At 46.7% G+C, this 24,773-nt stretch overlaps 1 protein-coding gene across 9 annotated transcripts in view; it reads right to left on the bottom strand.

The window, feature by feature from the left end:
* The window catches only part of ATXN7L1 (ataxin 7 like 1), a 236,001-nt gene that overhangs the window by 44,349 nt on the left and 166,879 nt on the right, over window positions 1-24,773 (bottom strand). For all 9 annotated transcript variants that reach the window (XM_053673179.1, XM_053673181.1, XM_053673180.1 and 6 more), the window contains one exon: window positions 13,535-13,754. In XM_053673179.1, the coding sequence (XP_053529154.1) occupies window positions 13,535-13,754 (220 nt within the window). The remainder of the gene's footprint in view (window positions 1-13,534; window positions 13,755-24,773) is intronic.

Below are 24,773 nucleotides of genomic sequence, written 5' to 3'. Positions count from 1 at the left end.
CATACATATATATGTATATCTGTGGTGCAAGTCATCACCACCATCAGTTTCTGTCCTGGCTCTGGCCAGGAAGCTCAGTTGATTAGAATGTTGTCCCAACATGCCAAGGTTGTGGGTTCAATCCCCAGTGGTCAGAGCACATAGAAGAATCAACCAATGAATAAGGAAGTGCAACAACAAATCAGTGTATCTCTCTCTCTCTCTCCCCCTTCCTCCCTTTCTCTCCAAAGTCGATCAATTAAAACATTTTTTTGCAAAAGAAAATTTCTGTCCTGTTAGCCTTGCGGGTTGCACCCCTGGGGGAGGGATGGCCCGGGCAGCAGATGGGTGTGAGCAGGGAGCCTCCTACATTCACAGGGAGTGGACGACCACTTCTGGGGGTGCAGTGAAGAGGAAAACCAGAACCAGGTAGGAAGCTTTTCCAGACTCAACCGGCCCCTTTCCAGGCCCCTTTTCACTCCTACTTCTCAATCCCACCCGCTGCTCAGCCCCCGGCCTTCCAGGCACTGCCAAGCCTGGACCGGTGGTTTGTGCTCTTATGTGCACAACACATTCTGGAAGAAGAGTAAGTAGGAGCTCCAGGCTCCTTGCATACCAGCATGTTGTCTCCATAACCCTGAAGTATGTCAGGCAATGAGGGTCCTTGCTGACTCTACCATGTTTTCTGGAAGCCGGGAAAACATGTGATCCTGTCTAGGTAGCTCCAGATTTCTTGGGAGCAGGAGGCCCAGCACTGGCCTCTGTTAGAATCTGCAGCACTTCTGTTAATCAGGGCTTCCTAAGGCACAGGACTCAGAAGGTAGTCTCCAAACCTGCTGGGAGATCAACAGGCATTCTGTGTCCTGACATTCTAAGCCTGAGGGAAAAGACCAGCAAGCCAGAGAAGAGAGGAAGATAAAAAGGGAAAAACAGAGACCTGGCACAGCAGGGTAGGTGATGCTGGACAGGCTCTCTGGAGTGTGCTTGGGACCAGCAGGCCTGAAGTGATAGGTGGCCAGTTAGGGAGGGGGTTAAGACAATGCTAGACAACAGACCAACTATACCTGCTTAGTGCCTTTTCTTCCACAGATGAGAATGAAAGCCCTCATAATTAAAGAGAATACGCAGTGAAATCCACAACAGTGCATGGATGATATCAGGACCCCTGAACAGAGGTCAGGGAGCAAGTGGATTCCAGAAGGAGTGTTGATGCAGAGTGGGACAGAGCCCCAAGTGCCCTTGTTGCCAAGCACCAGCCCTGCAACTGACAGGTTCGGCTTGGGAGCCCCTGGAGGGAGCACTCCCCTCTAGAGCCACCAGAGGTCACTGGTTCCCGTTGCTGGAGCAGCAGGGTGCCCTGTCTTTGGGCCTGTCCCTCACCTTCCAGAGTGCAGCCAAGACATTTATTGTCTCCCTGAAGTCCTGGAGCCAACACTGATGCCCCGGAAGAGAAGAGGACTCCTCACCGAACATCATCCCTTCTCATGCCAGGGGAGGCCAGGATTGGGGACCTGGGCTCACAGCTCCAGCCTTTGCTTTCGTAAGGTCTTTCTGAGCATGCTGGGAATGAGGAAATGGCACAGCACCCCTGGCTACTGGTAGTACCCCACCTCTACTCCCCAGCCTCCGTCACGGAGGAACAGCTGCAGGGAGCACCTTCCCTCCCAAGTGTCCTGTCACTTACTCTGCTCTTGCCTTCTCTGCACTGGAGTTCAGGACTGGGCAGACAGCCCTGCACCCAAACCACCTCCACCAGGGATGCTAAGCACCGTTTAAGCCTTCAAAAGTGTAGTGTTCACACGGACCGACAGCAAACTCAGGACATTTTTTGTCCCAAATTAAATTCACTTTACATTTCTTAAAAACTCCAGTTAGAAACCTTGGCCCCTCCTGACATTCTGTCACTCAAGTCTACCTGCTAAAAGAGGTCCCTACCTGCATTATCAGGTCAGGCCTGTCATCAACACTTGCTTGAATTTTGATGGAAATCCTCACCATCAGTCTTTTTGTCCTGGCCTCTCTGTGCTTGAGCCTGCCTCCACTCAGTCACCAGTGCAAACCTCATCCTGCTACCAGCTGCTTAAAGGGCTCTGTGGGCTCCTCACTGCCCAGATACAGAGTTCAACCTCACGGCCTGGTTCACCCACAGCTCCCACCAGGGCACCTTCTCCCAGCTGAGCGTCCCCTGGCTCTGGGCCCTTGCTTGGTCTTGGACAGTTTCTTCTGCTTGTGTGCCCTCTTCCCCTCTCCAGGTGAACACTCCTCTATCTGCCCGGATCTGATGAGATCCTCTTCTCTCCAGTGCTGACTGGTCCTTCCCCGGGGTTCCTGCCACACTTCTCTCATCAAACGGCCAGCTTTTATCTCATTATTTCTGTGGCCTGACCAGACCCTGAGCTACCACAGGAGAGGAACCTGGACCAAGTGTATATGTCGCTACAAAGTTATCCCAGTGATGTAAACATTATTTGGCACTTAGGAAGAGCTTTAAATGTTTGATGAATGAATGAATGCCCCTAATGAAGATGAAATCACGTAACAAATACAAACTACACCAGCTCTCCACCAGAACAAATGCTATAGGTAAGGAGCAGCTTACAGTTGTCTCTCCTCCTGATAGAAGAGCCAGAGAGACGGCAACAGTGAGAGTGGAGGGTTTCTTCTCTCCTTTTCCCTTGACATGGACACACTCAACACCTGCCATGCGGTGCGCAGCCAGCTACACAATCATGTGGAAGATGGTGTTTCATCCTCACCCTTGATTTATAGATGAGAAACCTGAGGCTTAGGAAGGTTACCCCAGGGCACTCATTCAGCAAAAAAGTGACCTTGGGCAGCTCTATCACAAGTGAGAAGACCAGGGGTAGAGTCCCAGCTTTACCACTAACCAGTCACCTCATCAGCCTGGGCCTCCATTTCCTCTTTACATCACCAAGTAGACTTGAGGCCCAAAGGGGTCAGGGGCACCCTGGTCAGTGTGGCTCAGTGGGTTGGAGCATTGACCCATAAATGGAGAGGTTGCTGGTTCAATTCCCAGTCGGGGCACATGCCTGGTGCGGATTTGGTTCCCTGTTGGGGTGTGTGTGAGAGGCAACCAGTTGATGTTTCTCTCTTGCATTACTGTGTCTCTCCCTTGCTTTCTCCTTCTCTTCCTCTCTGTAAAATCAGTGAGCATGTTCTCGGATGAGGATTAAAAAAAATAGAGTCTGGGGCTGTGAAAGCATCTAAAAATTACGAGGTGCTATGCGAATATGAAGGACCGTGGTTACTAATCTCTGTGGCTCACACCCCCTCTCTCCTCATGCCGTTTTCCCCTTCCCCAGCTGTCCTAGCCTATATTTTCTGTCCCTAGACTCTAGTCCCTATTTCTGAGCACTTCTTCTTCTCTTTTTAAATACATTGTATTGATTATGCTATTACAGTTGTCCCACTATTTTCCTCCCCATCATTCATTCCCCTCTGCCCTCCTTAGTTCATGTCCATGAGTCATACACATAAGTTCTTTGGCTTCTCCATTTCCCACAGTATTCTTAACCTCCCCCTGTCTATTTGTATCTACCATTTATGCTTGTTCCCTGTACTTTTCTCCCTATTCTCCCCCCTCCCCTTCCCCACTGATAACCCACCATATGATCTCCATTTCTGTGACTCTGTTCCTTTTCTAATTGTTTGCTTAGTTTGTTTTTGTTTTAGGTTCGGTGGTTGACAGTTGTGAGTTTATTGTCATTGTATTGTTCATATTTTTGATCATCTTCTTTTTCTTAGATAAGTCCCTTTAACATTTCATATAATAAAGGCTTGGTGATGATGAACTCCATTAACTTGACTTTATCTGGGAGGCATTTTATCTGCCCTTCCATTCTAAATGATAGCTTTGCTGGACAGAGTAATCTTGGATGTAGGTCCTTGGCTTTCATGACTTGGAATATTTCTTTCCAGCCCCTTCTTGCCTGTAAGGTTTCCTTGAAGAAATCAGCTGACAGTCTTATGGGAACTCCTTTGTAGGTAACTGTCTCCTTTTATCTTGCTGCTTTTAAGATTCTCTCATCTTTCATCTTGGCTAATGTAATTATGATGTGCCTTGATGTGTGCTTCCTTGGGTCCAACTTCTTTGGAACTCTCTGAGCTTCCTGAACTTCCTGGAAGTCTATTTCCTTTGCCAGATGGGAGCAGTTCTCTTTCATTATTTTTTCAACTAAGTTTTCAATTTCTTGCTTTTCCTCTTTTCCTTGTGGTACCCCATATCATTCAGATGTTGGAATGTTTAAAGTTGTCCTGGAGGTTCCTAAGCCTCTCCTCGTTCTTTTGCATTCTTGTTTCTTCATTCTGTTCTGGTTGAATGTTGATTTCTTCCTGCTGCTCCAAACCGTTGATTTGAGTCGTGGTTTCCTTCCTGTCACTGTTGGTTCCTTGTACATTTTCCTTTATTTCATTTTGCATAGCCTTCACTTCTTCCTCTATTTTGCTACCACACTCAGCCATTTCTGTGAGCATCCTGATCACCAGTGTTTTGAACTGTGCATCTGATAGGATGACTATCTCTTTGTCACTTAGTTGTATTTTTTCTGTAGCTTTGATCTGTTCTTCCATTTGGGCCATTTACTTTTTGTCTTGGCATGCCTGTTCTGTGGTAAGGGGTGGAACCTTAGGTATTCACCATGGTGGGACAACCCATGGTGCTGCACTGTGGCACTGTAGGTGGAGGAGGGGTCTGAGAGGGAACAATGCCACTTGCTTGACTCTCGACTGGCTTTTAAGTCACTTCCCCCACTACCTATAAGCAAATTGGGCCTTTCTGGTGCTGATCCCCGTGTGGGTGGGTTTGTGTATGTTCTAGGGCCCTGTGGGTCTCTCCAACAAACTCTCCTGTGAAGCTGGGAGTTTCTCCCGCTGCCACAACCCCCCACAGATTTTTACAGTCAGAAGTTTTGAGACTTTATTTCCCCCTGCTGAAATCCTGGGTTGCGTGGTCTGTCTTGCTCCCCAGTTGTTCCTCTTGGTGTTTCCGCACTCAGGTGCGGGAAGCCCTGCTCTGCCAGCCACCACCTTGCCATGAGTCCTCTCTGCTTGGATGTCCATTCTGCCCCTCCTACCAGTCTGAATGTTTTTTCTTTAACTCCTTGGTTGTCGGACTTCCATACAGTTCAATTTTCTGGCAGTTCTCATCATTTTTTGTTTTTAAATTTGTTGTTGTCCTTTTTTTGGTTGTACAAGGAGGCAAAATGTATCTACCTATGCCTCCATCTTGGCCAGAAAGCAATTTCTGAGCACTTCTGTGACTCAGCAAGGTCAGTTGAGTTTATACCCAAGGAGCTGTCCATTGTCCTTACCTTGATCATCTGAAAACCTAGTAAGCATGTTACACTTCAATGTTTAAGTTCCTGATGCCTTCCTGTCCTGGCAGGGACATTATTCCCTGGGGTGCCTGAGTGTCCTGGCTTGTTTACATCCCATCCTCTTACCCACTTGCCCTTTCTACTCCTGCCCTCTATGGCTCATCACAGTGACTTCCAGCAGCCTTTTGTCCACTCACCTTTCCTCCCTCATCTGCTGCCCCGCTCCTTCTCCCCTGACACCCAAACCTGGAGCACTAGAGGCAGAACTGGCCTCAGAATGCCCCATCCCATGTCTCTTGTATGAAGGCTAGATGTGTAAGTAGAAATCCAGGGAGGGGCTTCTGAGGAATGCCACACCAACTCCTCAATTTCCATCCGATTAGGGTTTTCCTCATGTGGCTGAGTGCATCCTGGCATGTGGGCACACACACCAGGCAGAGGTTGTGGTACAGGGGTGCACTGTACTTGCCTCCTCTTTAATTTAAAAGAAAATAGCTTTCCCTTCTTGCTAGAGCACTGCGGGGTTTTCCTTCTTATCATCCAGGACCACAGTTCTCCCCTCCTAACTCTAATGGGGGAAAAAAATAACTCCCTGATGGAAGCTGGCACTTTGATTTCTCCAGAAGAACTCAAAAGACATTTATTTATATCTGTGGTTTCCTTCAGCATTAGAAAAATCTCTGTGAGGAAGGGGAAGCAGCAGTTTTACTCCACGGACTCCATCATTCAGTGATCATATATTCATTTATGAAATAGCTGCTGGGAGCCAGATTCTATGCTAAACCATGGGGATGCCAAGGAGCTCAAAGTCTAACTGGGAGCAGGGGAGGATAAACGTGCAAATAAGTACAATATATGATGGGAGCTCTTAAACCGGTATCTTGACTGCTAATGGGATTTTAGAAGGAGGAACACCTCAGTCTGTATGAAAAGTCCAGGAAGGCTTCACGGAGGAAATGATGTTTACGCAGAGACTTTAAAACATGTGTAAGGACGGGCAGGGAGGCTGCTTCTGGGAAGGGAAACGGCATGTGCCAACACATGGAAGACGTAGGCTAGGAGCTACAAATAGACAGGGACATCTGGAATATAAAATGAAAGGGTTAAAATACTGGCGGCAGCAGTGGGACAAATGAGAAATGCCAGATCATATACCCACCTACAAAGAGGTTAAACTTCTACTCCGTGGGCAAACAACTGAGGGCCGTCGAATGCTCTGAGCAAGGTGAGGGTGCATAAAACTAGGGCTGGGTGCAAAGGACAAGAGGACCAGGTAGAGGCCACGGCAAGAATCCTGCTGAGGAATCGGGGTGGTCAGAGGCCTTAGGTCACAAGAAGCATCCACGGCACTTGGGGTCTGTTGCATTTCCCAGATTGTACAGAAGCCCTGAGGTGGCTCTCTGGAGCCTTCAATACTGGCTCTTGCTCCCAGTTCATGCCGGCACCAGGCAAGAAGCGATAAGCCAGCCTCATTTCTCCCAAGGCGCTCGGCCAGGGCTGCTCAGCTATCATTTCCTCTCCATAAAGCGCTGGGAAGGCTTCCAGAGCGCTTCTCCTGCCCGAGCCTGAGCCCCCACCACTCCAGGAGGACACGCCCCCCACTGGAAGCACCAGAGGAGGAGCTGGTCTCCTCCCCAGCACACTGTCAGCACACATGGGAGGCCAGGCGCCTGCTGATTTTTCTCTTGCTCTGGCTCTTTTTCCTCCTGGAGCAGCAGGCTCATCTCCTGCATTTTTAATAGCTGAGCATATTTAGCATTCAGCACACGTGTGTGGGTTGATAAGGCCCGAGGAGAAGGCAACAAGCCATGCAGGGGAGGAAAGCCTCCTGCCCGCTCCTGCTCACATCGGCGGGTTTGTGTTCCCCCCGTGGCTCAGCATGCTGGACAAGGAGAGCCGAAGTGGTGACAGCAGGTTTGAAAGTCAGGCTGGCTGATTCAGCCCCAGCACAAGGGCCAGTCCTCTGGCCAAGCAGGGACTCATAAGCAAAATCTGAAATGCTCATTTTAGCTCAAAAGAGCTGAAGAGTCTAATTCCCTCTTGCCTTCCACCTGGGGACAGCCTCATCTTGCCCACCTCTCTGCCTTACCTGGCAGGACAGTGAGCCGGTGGAGGGGCTCTGAGAGCCCAGTGCAGGGCAAGCTGGGAGTGCCACTGGGCGGAACTGCAGGGGACATGTTCAGTAGCACAGGATGCCCTCTCTGTTTCCCCCTTTCTTCTTATGCAGAGTTATTTTTAATCTCCTCAGACACAGAAGGGAGAAGGTAACAAACCCAGAGACCACCTAAATTTGTGTGAGATACATGTCAGGAGGTCCGCCTGGGTTCAGCACTGGTGTTTATCACTGTACTTGTGAATTTGAGCCACTTGAGAGAGAGTGCCCCCAGCCTGCTGTCAATTTTAATCTGAAAGCCACACACAGCCGGTGCTTTCTCGGCTTTCAGGGCCAGTGCTGAGCTCCCCTGGAGTGGAGCAGCAGGGCTTCAGCAGGGGAGACTGCCAGCCGCCTGGGTGCTCGGGCCTGTCCCACTACACACCCAGCTGCCACTAACAAGAGAAAGGGAGGAGACCTCCTCTCCTCTTGGAATTCAACAGCTCCTGCCGGGAAGCACAACATTAAAGAGAGCGAGGAGCCCCCTTAACACGCCTGTGAGTCCCAGAACCAGAGAGACTAGCGGCCCAGGGTCACTCGGCCTCTGTGCCCAGAGCTGTGCTCTGGGACAGCACACACTGGCCATTTGCGGCTGTTGAGCATTTAAAATGTGGCTGAGGAACTCAATCTTAAATTTCATGTAATTTTAATTCATTAACATTTAAAAATAGGTGCTTGATTCAGTTGTTAGGAAATGTTTAAAAGTATGTTTGGAACAACTTGGTTTTGGAAACCTATTTTATAATCATAAATTTTAAATAATATCTATGGGTCAAATATTTCTGATGAAAATTCAGCATCCGAATTGAGTAAATGTCCAATGTACACAGCATTTAGAAGGCATGAAGAAGAACATAAACTATATCAGTGATTATATGTTGAAATGATAACACTGTGGATATGTTGGGTTAAATAAAAGATATTATTAAAATTATTTCTGCCCTTTTTTTCCTTTTTTCAATGTGGCTACTAGAAAGAAAATTAAAAATTACATGTGTGGCCTCGGTAGGTGTGGCTCAGTTGGTTGGAGTGTCGTCCCATAAACTGAAAGATCGTGAGTTTGATTCCCAGTCCAGGCACATTCCTGGGTCGTGGGTTTGGTCCCTGGTCAGGGCACGATCGGATAACATACAAGGTATGATAGGCAAATGTTTGATGTTTCTCTTTCATGTGGATGTTTCTCTCCTTCTTTCCCTCTTTCCTTTCCCCTCTCTCTAAAATCAGTAAGCATGTTCTTGGGTAAGAATTTTTAAAAATTTACATGTGTGGCACATATTATATGCCCACTGTATAGTGCTAGTCTAAACAACTGCAGATAAACAGTTACAGCCTCCAGGAATGTAAATCTTAAAATCCATTTCAATGATCAGATCAATTTCATTCGATTCAGCAAATACTTACTGATAAGTGGCCTGTGTTTGCTGAATATGAGGACCTACTATGTAGGAGGTCTGGCAATTACTACTGAGCAGAAGGAATAGTCTGTGGCATCGCAAAGAGTCACAGGTAATGTAAAAATGAAGTGCCATTGGGCTTAAAAAGAGACACCGGCATATCAGGTGGCTGACAAGGAGGAAGGGATGAGAGAAAGGCTTCGAGAGAAAGGTGGCCAGTGGTATGGGGAGTGAGGATCGGTGAGGATGTGGACCAAGAAAGAGGACACAGAATGCTGTGTAAAGAACTCTGGCTTAGCAGTCCCTACTTCCTCAGGTTCCTCTTCCCCAGACCCCCATTCTCTAGGGCCCTGACCTTGGCCCCTGCTCTTCTCAGGCCTCATAGCTTCCTGGGAGGGCCCATGAGTACCTATGGCTTCAATGCCCATGTCTACAATGGCAGCATTAAAATCTCCATTCCCAACACATTTCCTTCTCTTGACCTCTGGGTCCTTACATTCAATGCCCACCAGCATCCCTATGTAGATTGTAGGTGTTTCTCAGATACTTCAAACTCCATTGACTTCTCAGCTGAACTAACCCTTTCCTTCCCACCCTAAACTCTGGACCTTTCTATCCTTCTCTTGAGGAAGTAACAGGACTAGTCACCCAGTTGTCCAAGTCAAAACCATAGACATCATCCTCAATTCACCCCTTTTACTGCAAGACCTCCATACAACCAGCTCCAAAGTCCTGTGGAATTTTCCTCCTAAATATCTCTCCCATCCGGCCCTTTCTGCACATGCCCACTACCACTGCCTGGCCCAGGCTGTCACCAGGCCTCCCCTGGATCACACCAAAGCATCCTCACTGTTCTTGCTGCTTCCTGAGTGGCAAGCCATCCTTCATAACACTGGCAGAGTGATCTCACTACAACTAAAAACTACTCCTTTAACAGCTCCACGCGGCTTCAGGGGGCAGTCGAAATTCCTGAACTTAGTGCATGCGGTGGAACTTTATAACCCACCCAGCCCACCTATCCAGTTCATCTGCCTCCCCCTCATGCACATACTTCTGCACACTCTGTTTCCTTTGCTTGGAATACGCTTCCCACTTTCTTAAAAATTTTTTTAAAGATTTTATTTATTTATCTTTAGAGGGGAAGGGAAGGAGAGAGGGAGAGAAACATCAATGTATGGTTGCCTTTTGTGCATCTCCTGCTGGGAAATGGCCTGCAGGGAACCTGCCTGCAACCTGGGCATGTGCCCTGACTGGGAATCGAACCGCGACTGTCTGGTTTGCAGGCCCGCGCTCAATCCACTGAGCTACACCAGCCAGGGCTAATTTTTTTTTAATTGTGGTAAAAATATATATAATCTAATATTTACCATTCTAGTATGGTTTTCTTTGTGTAGCTCATTTCTACTTATCTTTCAAATTAGCTCTGTGTGACCTCTTTTGAAAACCCTTTCTGAGTCCTCATCCTGGGTTAGGTGACCTTCTGTGGTTCTAGTATCTTAGCTCTTGTCACACTGTACTCTGTGCTCGCTTGTCTTTTTATAGACTCCCTAAGACAGCGACTGTCTTATTTAACTTTGCAGTGTGCAGTTGTACAGGTTATGCATTATACTAGGAATGCCTGAATGAGGAAGTGAGTAGGGGATGACCACTGGCCCACTGTGTACCTGGTTCTGAACTGTATCCAGGCTTTTTTCTATTGGCATAAATGTTCCATGGATAACATCAGTGGGCCCCATATAACCCCAGTACTTGTTGGAGAGTTGACACATACTGCTATAACACGTGCTCATTAAGTGGCTGAGTAAAGACCGATGGATATTCTAGGCAAAGGTACCAGGGGAAATTTTATTGGGGAAGCCGGAGTAATGGGATGGTACTGTATGATCAGGATTGGATTAGGGGTTTAGAGGCAGTTTGTAAAGAGTCCCTTATGTGGGGCTGAGGGGCTAAACTTTTAATTCAGGAAGCTTTGAGAAATTTTGAGGGAATATTATGACTTAGAATCACAAAATATTCAGGCTTGAAAACAAGACTCAAAGAAATAACTTGTTCAAGGTCACACAGGAAGTAGTGACCAAACTGGAACCTGAACTGGCTTTTCTTTTCTTTTTTTTAAAAGTTCTAAATTGGCTTTATTAAGTGATTCATGGAGCAGGCAGCGTCCCACCTAGCCACTAGAAGAGCACTCCCTTGAACCGGCTTTTCTTGCCTCAAGCTGTGTGCCCATTCTTCCACACTGCTCTCTGGGAAGCTTCCCTGAGCTGAGGCTGAGCCCTGTAAGTCTCCAAGCCTAATCTTGCCAGCCTTCTCAGCACGTGTCTGTGATGGTGGGTATGGGGATTGCAGCCTGGCAGACTGAAGGTGAGGTTAGGCAGGAGACCGCTGCAGCCAGCGCTGAGCTTCCTTTGTGGTGCACCCCTGGGTCCGTCTTCAGAATATCTACCTACTTCGAATGAGGTAAACTGCCCACCCATTAGCTTTCTGTTCTTCACACAAGGCAAGTGCTCTTGTTTTTGGGGTCTTTTTCCTATAACGTATTTCCTTCCTTGTACTTCTTTTGGTTGTTTTTCTTTGGGCCCTGGTTAGATTTTTCAAATTCGTTCGTAAGTACCTTCTGCCTCTAGCTGAAGGGGCCTCGCCCACGACAGGTCTTACCAAGTGTGTGTTGAGTTAGTTGAATCAAAGGTGGAGACTGACCTAATCCCAGTGGTCTCCCCAAAGGCTCGCCCACTGGGAGGATTCTTGGTGCCCAGGCTCACCTCCCTGGGGCCACGTTTATCACTGATCATTTCTTGTCTTCATTTTATGATCTTTTGTTAACCTGGAATCTCCTTTCAGCTTATTCCTCCTGAGCCCCTTGCCTAGCTTTCCTTATTGGGTATCTCTGTAGTTCACTTCTGGACTCTGAACGATTTTATCCTTTTCAATTTTCAAATTCAGTCAGAGTCAGAGCCACTTCTCTACTTTTTCAGGGAGATTTGACTTCTCAACCTTTATTCCAGTTACAGGAGCTCTGTCCTTTGGCACATTTGATACAGATGACTGTGATAAGATTATCTCAAATATTTATCAAATATGTACTGTGCTCCAGACATTGCACTTGCTGATTGTATCAAATATAGCTTACTGAATCCTCATCACAATCCCGTGGGATAGCACTATTATTAGCCCATTTTACAGATGAGTAAAACTGAGGCAACCAAGATTGAGCAACTTGTCCAAAGTCACCTAGCTGAGATTCGTACACAGGCAGTAATTCTGGAGCTTGCGCTTACAGCAGGACACGTGATGTTACCTCCACAAACAATCTTCAAGTGCTTTCCAAGGTCACTGATTAGAGAAATACTCACTCCCAGAGGCCCAGCACCAAGGCCACTGTCACTCTCAGGCTCCTTCCTAACCAGCTACATCCTCCTACAGGTTGGGCCTGAGATCCTAATGATCAGAAGAGAGCAGAGCTTGTCCACAAGGCCCACAAGTCACCTGGCATGACGGGTGACTCCCCTCCTTGACAGCTGTGGCTAAACCTTTCCACTCTGTCACGAGGCTCTTTACTTGATCTGGCATTATTAGTTCTTTATAAAGTCATCATAATTTCTAGTGTGCAGTGACAAACCGAGTGACACTTGATTTTAGTCCCTGGCTTTTTTAGGTATAAACTTAAGTATAATTAACTATCGCTGATAAACAGAATATTTTTTTCCTTTTCTAAATATATAAACCAGACTCCACAACGATCCCGGAAAGATAAAGCTAGGGGCCCTGTAATAAGGCCATCGGTAAGTTTTCCAAGTTGGGTCCCTCAGCATTTGAAGATACAGGCCTCAGGCATACCCCGTTTTACTGTGCTTTGCTTCACCACGCTTCACAGATTTTGCATTTTGTACAAATTGAAGGCAAGATCCTCTATCATTACAAAGATTATAACTCACTTTGTTGATACTCGCTTCATTGCGGTGGTCTGGCACCCACAACACCCCTGAGGTCTGCCTGAGTTCATCCTCTTCCTGTTCTTATTTTCACCTTAGTTTCCTGCCTGTCCATTCCACAGGTAACCTTTTCTGACTTTTTGGTGAAGACTGAGATTAAAAAAAGTGAATTAAAAGCCTCTGATTTTTCAGTCACCTGCAGCCAATTCTGTCCCACCCAACAAAAGGGTGCCATTCTCTTCAGATTTGCTCTTTTCCTCCTGTGGTCAGTTCCCAATCACCTGCCTCTGCTGGCAGCTGTTCCAGGAGTGGAGACCCCACTGTTCGCAGGAGGGAGGCTGTGCAGGGGGCCCCCTGCCTCCCCAGACCACAGGCCTGATCTGCATCCCTGCTGAGCAGACTGACTGTGCTTCTGATTATTTACACCAAAGCTTCTCTTCACTGGGGTGGAAGATTGAGAGGTGAGCGTATCAACATGGAATATTTCCCCAGTACCCTTTTCTTAGACACAACCTGGCTCAGCTCTTAGGAGCAGAAAAATTCTCCTGTCACGCATATGGCACTTTAAGGTCCGGTGTTCCCTCCAATGTTTTGATTCCTCACCCCATCGTGTGGGTTTTCTGTCCTTGCCCTCCTTAGACATGACGTCTGGGACCTAAGCCAGAGGGTAAACACTGTTCCCTGTGGTGACAGGGGCAAGGAGCGAGGACAGAGAGCCGCTGGCTGCCAGCACCGGACACTTACCATGGTTTGTCCCTTGATCCTTTCGCAGAAAAGACTGTGTGCTGTTTGCTGGAGGTAAGTAGATTGTCTTTGGGCGTTTTGAATGGCTTTGAGGTGCTGCTGGCAGAGTTATGGCCGCTGAGACAGGCTTTTGTTTTCACCTGTCCTAGTGGTGTCCTGGAATTGGAGGGCGGAGACGCTGGAGAGGAAGAAGGTCTGCACATTGAAGCGTGTCTCCTCTCTGCAGAGGGAGAAAGAATAGAACTCAGCACATCATTTGTAGCAAGCGCGTCTCACACACTCATGCCATGCTCACATACAACAGGCAAGGAGGAAGTGCTTATCTTTCAACGCCTGCCTCCCTGAAGCCTCAGCTCTGGCTACGCTGCGTCTTTTTCTTTTCTGAATGAGTAATTGCCTTCCTTTATTTAACTTCTTTATTACAACTTTAAAAATGATGTTTCCTCAAATACCAGTGGAAACTCCAATCAGTGACTTAACATGAAAATACACTTATTTAAACTTCCTTTCTTTACCTCCTGACTACTGTTTGTCTTGACACCCTGTTCCTCTCCCACTAACTAGCAATGACATTCTGAATTTCTGTATCAAACGGCATGCTGAACTGGACCAAGGGTTTCACCAGAGGCATTTACCAGGCCTTCCTTCTGCAAAACAACTTCCACAGCAGTAGCAGAGAGGACACCAGGTGTCGCCTGAACACTGTGGGATAGCCATATACCCAAAGTGATCCCCAGGCAGCTGCTCAGGAACCACAGAACCCTTCAGCACAGTGGGCGGAGTGGGACTCTCGAGAGAATAAATAGGAAATTCTTGAACCGGACTAGCGGCAGGGTCACTATGGTCAGGACGTGCAAGGGCTGAATGAAAAAGTCTTCAAGAGCCAGGAGTGGCCTGGCCTCTGTCTACATGTCACACCTGTGGCCTCTCCAGGGCTCTCTGGGGTCTGGGGTTAAACCTGCTAAGCCAGGACATGCAGGAGGGCATTAATGCTTGGGGCAGAATCCACAGAAGAGAGGAGGCACAGCTTCCTGAGGTGCAGTAGAAAATACCAGCGCTCTGGGCAGACATGCCTCACTTGTTCACACTCAGTCAGCCTCGTGATCTGGACTCAGTGAGTAGGATGAGGGCACCTGACTGGGACAGCAGGTGCATGAAGTAAAGTTCTAGCGTCCACCCTTGAGGTGGTTCTTAATTGTTATAGGGTAGCAGATTTGATCAAAGGACCTCTCCCAAGATGAATGTACATTTATACACGCCCAACTCTGTACCACATTACAGAAGGAATCCTAGACCCCCAAAACACAAAGGCTCTGGGATTTTAAGGGCCCTCTCTGGCCCTTTTGTGCCTACTATAGGGTGCCACATATAGTTAATGCTGAATTAATATGTGTTCAATAAATAAATGAAATGATAACCAATGTCCTGAAGAAAAGAACTAGAGATCACAAGTCTGGAAATCCGGGTTGAACACAAGATGAGCAGGGTGGGAGATAAAGATGGCAGACCACATTCTCCCTCCACTTCCACGCTGAGTCCGAGCGTTTTCTCACTAGTGAGACACTTGTGGCTGGCGTTCCAGGCACCTGACCTAGGCGAAGAAAGCCAGACTAACCTGGGCTATTTGAAATGGGATTGTGATGTTTCTCTGTGCTCCCTTGTACTAGCGCCTGCCAAGTTGTCTCGAAGCAGACTGACGCTAGTCCTCTGATGAAGTGAGAGTTGCGTGGGAAAGTGGACTTTTGAGGGTGATGTGATTGCTGGGTATTTTTTTTTACCTGACCAGTGTTAACACGTAGCCTACAAGGAATGACTCTACAGGTAATTTTCCTGCACTGAATCAGACTAGACTGTGCATACATGCTCATGTTTCCAGAGCCATCCCGTTGAAGGTTTTGAAAACCAAGAGCTAGTTCCAGGGCCTCTGTTTTGATGTAGCAGAAAGAACCATGGGCTTCAGATGGGAGATGCAGGCTCGAACTCTAACCACACCACATTAGTAGGCTTATGGCCTAGAGTTTACCATTTAAACTTTCTCGGTTTCCATGTCTTTATCTGTAAATGAAGTGGGTCCCTAGATAGCTTCTAAGGCCTCTTTCCACTCCATTATCATAAATATGAGGCATACTTACACCTGCTCTTTCTCTTCTCATCCCTCATGATTCCTGAATTTACAGCACTAATTACAGCTGAAGTACCGAAATATTTTACTCAGGCAGATCTTCCTTGGAGGAAGTCAGCCTTCATAAAATTGCACTGGCCTTTACAACCCCAGTGAGACAGGCAGGAAGCAGCCGGGCATCTCTACCCTCTTCACGCCTGACTGGCCAGGGAAGACCCAGAATGTCGAGGTAATCCACCAAGGTCAGAGCCAATGGCTACACAAAGCATGGGGCCTAACCACTTCTCAGGAAGGCAGGAAACTAGCAAGTACAGGAATGAGAATCACTGAAGGTTAGAACTGTATTTTAAAAGTGAGCTCGTCCTACCCCCTTGCTGACTGTTGAGGTTGTCAGTTGGAGAGGTCCTCTGTTACCAGCTTGCAGGGCAAAACTAGCTGGAGGGAATGCTGAGACTAGAACCAAGTCATCTCACTTCAAATTTTTCTGCCCTTCGGAAATGTTTTGCTTAGCAATTTCTCTTTTGGCAGAGGTTTCCAAAACTAAAATAAGACTTTGCTTTTTACCACTACTGTTTTGGATTTGTCTGCAGTCTTCCTTCACTCACTTGCTATCACTTGCTCAAGCTGGCTAGAGGAGGTGGGGGAGAAGGATGTGCAGAAATATTCCTCAGTTCTGCTGGGAAGACAAGGCTTGATAACAAAAAGAAATTTTATTTTGCTACACTAAGAGTTTAAAATAACACAAATAAACAAAGATGAATCACAAGGAAGGCTGCCACTAAAGACAAAATGAATGGGCCAGACCAGCCATTCTAAAATCACCTTCCCAGAGAATTCTGGGTAGTGATCCTGCTGCTAAACTCACAAAAAATTAAATCAATGAATAAGCTTTTTTTCTTGGTTTTACAGTTTAGTTCCACAAATGACCAACTGAAAGAACAAGTTGCATATGAGAGCTTATTCATCAAAACTTGAAGAGAGCCTTTTACCCTCATTTTTTTGTGATTTTACATTATAATAAACAGATTAAAAAGACACTTCCTACTTGTGAAACTGTTTCACATTGTTCAGACTGAATTAAATCTACTAGTATTTCAAGATATCTCACCAAGAGACCTGTACTTCTGTCCACTGAGCTTCACAGAGACCTAGCCTAACAGCCACCGGTGCTGGCGAGAATAAAGCGGGACCACGGCCAGAGTGATGAGAGCTTCACTTGGGCTTCATACTCCACTCAGTTAAGCTTTTGAAAGTGGGCAGAACTGGTCCTGGGTCAGGCAGAGTGAGGAAATTTTTTTCCACGAAGGCCCAATTCCTATTCAGTGTGTGTTTCCCTAGTCTGTAAAGACCTGTCTGCGGATTACTTACAGGGTTTTGACTTTTGGCAGAGAGGTGGGGTGGGCTGGTCTTAGTTTCTGTCTTCTGTTTTTTTGGATTTAATTTTTATTGTGTTTTTTTCTGGGTCTTAGTTTTTTGTAAAAAGATGTTGCTGTGCAGGTAGAATGTCTTTGAGTAAAGTGTTCCAGGTTTATTTTGTCATCATTCTGATATATGCCCTCACCTACTATGGGCTTACTCATTTTTTTTGTCTCCCTGTTATAGTCAAGGGAATACCTTAGCTATATCCTTATAATTACTTAAATTTCATTTGCACTGCCCAGAAAGACTTTACAGAACATTTTGTGTTCTTTATTCACTGTTAAAATATTTCATAGACCAAAGCAATTTTGGAGAAAAAAACTGGAGAAAAAATTTAGAGAGTCTGTCCCTTGAAAGTTTCTCATTCTTTGTTAATCTACATAGATGTGGTATCATCTGTACATTGGACTGTAATCAACTGCTATTTTGGAGTGTTCTTTTTCAGCTGACATTATGCCATTTATACATTTCTAGCTCCCATATACAGGTCATTTGAAATGGTAATATTCAATCATTGACATGCTCTAAAATTACTTAGCCACTCTCTTACGATCTACTTACTGTCTAGCTTAAACAAAATTTATTTTAAAAGTGATTTAGGGTCATTTCTTTGAGGTATAGTGAAAGGTTACAGTAGTTTATAGCTCATGCAACAGATTTCTTTCCAGACTGTGTGACAGAAAGCTCAAACCAATCTATTGTGCTAATGTTGAATATGAGTAGCACTTACCTACTGAAGGGAAACAAAATCACGGTCAGAATACCCATGAAGAATTAACTGTCTACTATATCAAACACAACCTCAGTGAGTGCTCTGGTATCACCAACCTCTGGTATCAACCCTTTTGTCCTTTGGCCAATGGTAATAGTAATTTATTAAGACTTTCCTATGCCAGACATGCTACCGAACACTTGATTTATCTTATAGCATTCAATTCTTGCAGTAGCCTAAGAGAGGTAATATTATTGTCTATATTCTACAGATGAGGAAACTGAGGCTTAGAGATATGAGTTACCCAAGGTCATGGATCTAGGAAACATTAAATCTGGTCATGATGTTAGAGCCTGTGGTCTTAACTCTGAGTTCTACTACCTCGAAATGCCAGAAGATGCTGCAGCAGATGAGAATCCTGCAGAAGAGCCTGCTGCCCCTCCCATGACTGGGCGTTTCAGCAGTGGACCTGACTCCTCTAAGGAGATGAGAGAAACAAGGTGTTTGGGCAGCTGAGTGGCACCAATCAGCAGCACCACGACACTGCCTATGGCCTCAACCAGCAAGTTGGGGACCCCAGGACCAAAGAAATAAAACACCAAATCCTTTTCCTTTTTTATATTTCCACCACAGGAAGTCCAGACCACAGGCTCAGCAGTCGGCTGTCCTAAGACCTTACTTTACCGTATTCACCTTAACCATCCTGTGTGACTCCAGGGCACAGTCCCGGAGACCAGCTGAGTGGCTGCCTGGAGACCGCACTTGTTGGCATTCTAAAAATCTCTGTTAAGTGTGGGGAGCCCTGGTGTCTCCACGGTTCTCTCTCCTTATTTTTCCACAGATAAAATCCACCGGGTTCTCAAGCAATTCCCTTTCAGTAAAAATTCAGAGCCCTCGCCTTCCCCCTGCTTATTCACCGAGATATTTTCATACTCACAGTATCAATGTCCTGCATTTAAAACCTCAGCATAGATGCCTTGTGAATGGTTGAACTGGATGCCAATACTCAATGTGGGGCCCTGTTCCAGTTTTAGAAAGAATTTGTTAGGAATTTTCCAATATGGTTTTTAAGGGGCCAATACCCTCCCCAACAGACCGTGTGGAGCACCACGATCACCTGTGGCCCACCATGGTGGGTGGGCTCCCTCAGGCTTACACTAGCACCTGGTGTTCTCATTGACAACACCAGTCTCCTTCAGCCTCTGCCCTTGAGGGCAGGTAGTTGGCAAATCATTAGTCAGGTTCTATTTTATCAATGAATTGTATCTGCTTTAGTAGCTGTGGTCAGGATGCTTTCCATAAAGGACAGCTCAGAGTTCCAAGGACCTTCTTCCAAAAGTAACTGGCATTGAAGGGTGAGGGGCAGAGCATGAACCTTTGCAAGGGGAACCATGGAGGAATCACTTGGTGAGGGAGGTGTTTCCCTAGTTTACAGCTATGCAAACTGAGGCCAATTGCATTTGAGAAACTGGCCCGAAGCTACAATGTTATTAAGTAGAGAAGCGGGGGCTAGAATCTGCGCTTGTGGTCTCATTTGCCACAACTGTACTCAGACACTAAATATAGTGCCATGGTGGTCAGAGGAGGGATACTGAATCAACCCTCCTCGGCAGGGGAGGAAATGAAGACACGGGGAAGTCAAAGAGCTAAGGCAGGCTGTGAGTGGCAGGCAGAGCACGCCAAGCAGCTCATGTGCCAGGAGTGCTTGTGAGCTTCTCTGGCATGCTCACTCCCTCTACCGGATGTAGTGCCTCTTTAAGATACAGGGGCCTGGGTGGCTGGGCAGGTGCTCCTTACAGCATGGGTGCCTGTTACCAATCAGCTTATACCAGGTCTCCTTTTTCTCCTTCACCTCCCACCCACTGCCAGGCAACATGCACTGCGTGAGGCGCTCTGACAAATGCTGGTGTGGGCCGGTGGCTCATATGCTGAGATCTTAAACCCCCCAGGCTTGGTTATCTGGTCACTCTGAGCTCATTCACAAGGTCAGGAAGAACAGCAGCATTTCTTGAGTGCCTACTCTGTGTCAGGCACTGTGCAAGCTGCTTTTACACTCATGTCATCTACCCAACAACCCCCCAAGTGAGTACTGTGAGCCTCCTTGTTACAGATGGGAAACTAAAGCTCAGCAAAATTATGAAACAAGTCCACAGTCACACAGAGCAATTGGGAGAAGAGCCCAGGCCTGCCTGGCCCTGGAGCCAGTACCATTTCTACCACGCCACACTACTGGGAGGATGTTCTCTTTCCCCTGCACTTTAGCAAAAAACCTCTCAATGATTCCTCACAAAGCGTTCCCCATTTTCAGAGCTGGCCCAGAATATAACTCTGAAGTTAGCAACATGGGATTCTCCTGATCTCTTCCCCTTGGTAGAAACATTCCACCTCACGCTTCCTCTTCTACTGGTTATTTATGCTCAGGTGCAAATTTGGGGCACCAATCACCATTAAGTAGGATCTGGGGAGGCCCAGGAACTGTCTGGGACGCCCCAAATATTGCCACAGCCCCTAAGAATGTCCTGACTAGACACCTAACTTAGCTGAAAAAAAAAAAAAAACCAACCTAAACCCAAACAACCAACAAACCAACCAACCAAATAAACAAGAACAGTAAATACAGACTTGGGGGGAAACATGTACACACGCTGTGGATACTTTGAAGGGATGGCATTTCTCTGGAGAGCAACCTGGCAACAGCAACTGGAACTCAAACACACTTACAGCCTTGATTTGGTAATCTGGTCATTTTAGTCTGGAAAACAGACCCCAAGGAAATAGTCCCCTCCTCCAAAAAATTTCAGAGGCATTCTCAGCAGCACTATTTACAATAGTAACAAAACGCCAAAATCAACCTGAATGGTCTATAATAAAACAACTGAAAAGGAGAGCTATGGGGGTGATCGCAAATTTAAGGGAAAGTCAAGAGCAGGTGCCTCATTCAGTCTCGCATCCCTGGCTCCGTGCCCAGAGTTTCACCCTGAGAGGCACGCACTGTCTTCACTGTGGACGTGGTGTGAGGACCGATAACACAGGACGGTGGCTACCACAGTGCCAACTCACAGCGGGCACTTCACATAAGCTCCCCTAATACACGAAAATCCGGACACACGAGAAAGAAAAACACGATTAAAACTACCACAAAAATATGTTAATACTAATCATTACTTTATAAAAACATAAAACACTCATACACATATACTATACATATCATGTATTTAAATGAAAAAAAGGGAAGGATATTGGATGGATTGCTTAATAGGCTTTGTTTTTGTTAAAGCTGTTTAAGTCCTTACAAGAAAAAGATAAAAAACAAACAGCCCTGGCTGGATAGCTCCGTTGGTCAGAGTGATGTCGCATTGGCCAAGGCTGTGGGTTTGATGCCCTGTCAGGGCACACACAAGAGTCAGCCAACGGGTGCGTAAACAAGCAGAACAACAAAAATTGATGTTTTTTTCTCTCTCTCTCAAAGAAAGAACGAACCAATGAACAACAACAAAAATCATTATTATCACACGCTTAATCAGAGAGAGCAAAGGGGAAAAAAAGGTGCAAATACAAAGGTAGGAAGGAAAGAAAAAAGTATGTTAAAGTCAAATCTCATTTACTCATTTCCCTGGAACTTACCATGCTCCAGGCACTGAGATAAAATGGGGTGATAAAAGAGACACTGGTGTTGCATAGGGTTCCCCTGGGGGCAGGAGACACTCCCCAGATCTTGGGCTGGCCGCACGTAGTCACCCTGAGCAGTGGAGAGCAGGCTACCCCTCAGGAGGCAAGCTGTTGCCAGAAGGATCTGAGGCCAATGAATAGCCCTCCTGCTTTGTGGGACTCTGCAATCCTCTGATCATGAGGCTTTTTATTGCCCCAGCTGTTCCCACATGTCCAGAACCAAAGTAGAGTGGAGGGGCTGACAAGAAATTCCTCTGGCATGAACTTCTCCATCAGTGACCTCCCATCACAACCGCCCGACGTACGCATCGTGCAAGTCACAAGAGTTTAAACACAGGAGCCACCACAACTTAGGTAAAAAGTGGTGGCTTCCATTTTTAGGAATAGCTGCTGGACTCTACCTGAGGATGGCACAGCTGACATCACCCTGGCACTAGGGGCACCAAAAGGACAGGTGTACCAGGAAGCCAAAGCTTCACCAAGAAGGAGGCACAGTCTGAGGGATCTTTGGGATGAAGATACATGAACAGAGTTTCTCAATGTCTAAAATGTCTGAACAGCTAGACTGACTCTTCCCAATACTATCTTGAGACAAGCAGTATCAGTGGCCTTTACCCAGGGGCCTTAAGCTAAGAACATTAAAAAGCCCTGTCCCTGTCACAGGCATGCCCTGCCCGCACCTCAAGGAAGGGAGGGAGGATCCTTACGCATGAGGCAGAGAAAGAACACAGACCACACTTACACCTCAGAGGCCACCCGGTGCAGCAGAGGGCTCCTCACTCTTGGGACAGTAGGTCTAGGGGCCCCAAATCGGTATTTTGTTAAAGGTCCCAAGGTCTTCCGCCAAGACGGAGGCATAGGTGGATTTGCCGTGCCTTCTCACACAACCAAGTTTAGAGACAACTAAATATTAGGAACAGAAAACACAGCCAGAACACAGAAAATTGAACTTTTCAGAAGTCTGTTAACAACAAATTCTTCAGTCTGACTGATAAGGGGCGAAACCAGCAGGTGGCAGAGCGGGGTAGCACAGGAAAACTTGGTCAGATGAACTCAGGTGCGAGGAATCCAGGCGCTGGGTGGGACCTAGTGAGTGACCAAGCGAGCGACCGAGTGAGCCACCTCGTGGGAAACAGCGAGGGAGCAGGGCTGCGTGTTGACTGTGGTCGCGCATTTGTGCGCGGATAGACAGGCGAGGGAGTGGGCGATTGGACCGGGACCCAGCGGGTCCGCAGCAATCGGCAGGGAGGGCGCCGCCATTTCCCTGCTCTGACCCCACCTCCACATACAGCGTCATAACCCAGCGACTCTGAGTGGCCCGGCCCAGGTGAACCACCTAAGACTCTGCTCCTCACCCAGCAGCACAAAACAGCAGAGGGGGTCGCCGTTTCCCCGCTCTGGCCACGCCCCCACATACAGCGTCACAACCCAGCGACCTGGGAGTCCAAGGCCCCACTCCTCACACTTAAAGAGCGCGAACAGACCAAAAATGGCTCAAGAACATCTCAAAGCCCCAGAGCCTATAAATCTAAGCGATGAAGAAGTAGCAAAACTCTCAGACGCACAGTTTAAAACACTGGTGATCAGGATCCTACAGAACTGGTTGATTATAGCCACAAATTAGACAAACATATGAAGGCGAAACTAATTGAAATGAATGGAATTGCACAGGCAAACAATAGCGATGAAAAGGAAAATGGGACTCAAATCAGCGGAGTGGACCAGAAGAAAGCAAATAATGGCCAAACAGAAAAGAGTGAAGAAGCAAGAATTCAAAGAAATGAGGAGAGTCTTAGGAACCTCCAGGACATCTTTAAACGCTCCAACATCCGAATTATAGGGGTACCAGAAGGGGGAAAGGAACAGCCACCAGTGGAAAACTTATCTGAACAAATAATAAAGGAGAATTTCCCCAATCTGGCAAAGGAAACAGACTTCCAGGAAATCCAGGAAGCTCAGAGAGTCCCAAAGAAGTTGGACCCAAGAAGGAACACACCAAGGCACATCAGAATTACATTAGCCAAAATTAAAATGAAGGAGAGAATCCTAGAAGCAGCAAGAGCTAAGGGGACAGTCACCTACAAAGGAGTTCCCATCAGACTGTCAGCAGATTTCTCAAAAGAGACCTTACAGGCAAGAAGGGGCTGGAAAGAGGTATTCCAAGTCATGAAATCCAAAGACCTACAACCAAGATTGCTCTATCCAGCAAAACTTTCATTTGGAATGGAAGGACAGATAAAGTGCTTTTCAGATAAGATCAAATTCAAGGAGTTCATCATCACCAAGCCCTTATTATATGAAATGTTAAAGGGACTTATCTAAGAAAACAAAGTTAAAGAAACATGAATAGTGAAAGGACAACAAACTCACAGTTATTAACAACCACACCTAAAACAAAAGCAAACTAAAAGGACAGCCAAATCAGGAGTGGAAACATAGAAATGAAGATCTCAAGGAGGGTTAGCAACAAGGGAGTGGGAGGAGGAGAAGGGGGGAGAAGGTACAGAAAATAAGTAGCATAGACAGTAGATAGAAAATAGATGGGGGGGCAAGAATAGCATGGGAAATATAGAATCTAAAGAACTTGAGGCACATGGTCATAAACTAAAGGGGGGTAATGGTGGGGACTGGGGGGGGTTAGGGTGGAGGGGAATGAAGGGGGGGAATAGAACAACTGTAACAGCATAATAAAAAAAATTAAAAAAAAAAAAACTTAACGGGGGAAAAAAAAAAAAAGAAGGTCCCAAGGTGATTCTCATGCTCTTAGCTTTGGGAGTCATGAGAAATAGGGACCAAACACTGCGGTCTTTGGAATCAGAAAGATCTGGGCTCAAATCCCAGCTCTGTCACTCATTAGCTCTGTGACTTGGGCAAGTAACTTAACCCCATGAGCTCCAGTTTCCTTGCCTACAAAAATGGGAACAATAATGCCTACATCAAGGTTACAAGTGGGAAGGTGCCCCTGCCGTACAGTGAGGGCCACATGTTAGCTCACGTCACATATTATGACTGTTGGTTTCTGGGCCAGGCATCCTGTCACTGAACGCTCCTTGAAGGCAGGTGTCTTGTTCAGTCTCTCATCCCTGGCTCTTAGCCCAGGGTCTCACCCTGTCTTCACTGTTGAAGAAATGAGTGCTGTAAAAATTGATAACATGTGGACGGTGGCTACCACAATGCCAACTCATAACAGGCACTTCACATAAGCTCCCCAAATACTTGAAAAGGTACACTGAAACAGAACACAAGTAGTAGCTCTCCTAAGTGGGCAGTTCTCTGCCTTCTCCTTGCCCCTGAATTAAAACTATTTCACTTACGAG

This window comes from Artibeus jamaicensis, unplaced genomic scaffold, assembly GCF_021234435.1.
Source record: "Artibeus jamaicensis isolate MK-2021 breed Jamaican fruit bat unplaced genomic scaffold, CSHL_Jam_final contig_834, whole genome shotgun sequence".
NCBI lineage: Eukaryota > Metazoa > Chordata > Mammalia > Chiroptera > Phyllostomidae > Artibeus > Artibeus jamaicensis.
Note: the sequence above shows the minus strand (reverse complement) of the source record. Positions and strands in the feature narration are given on the sequence as shown.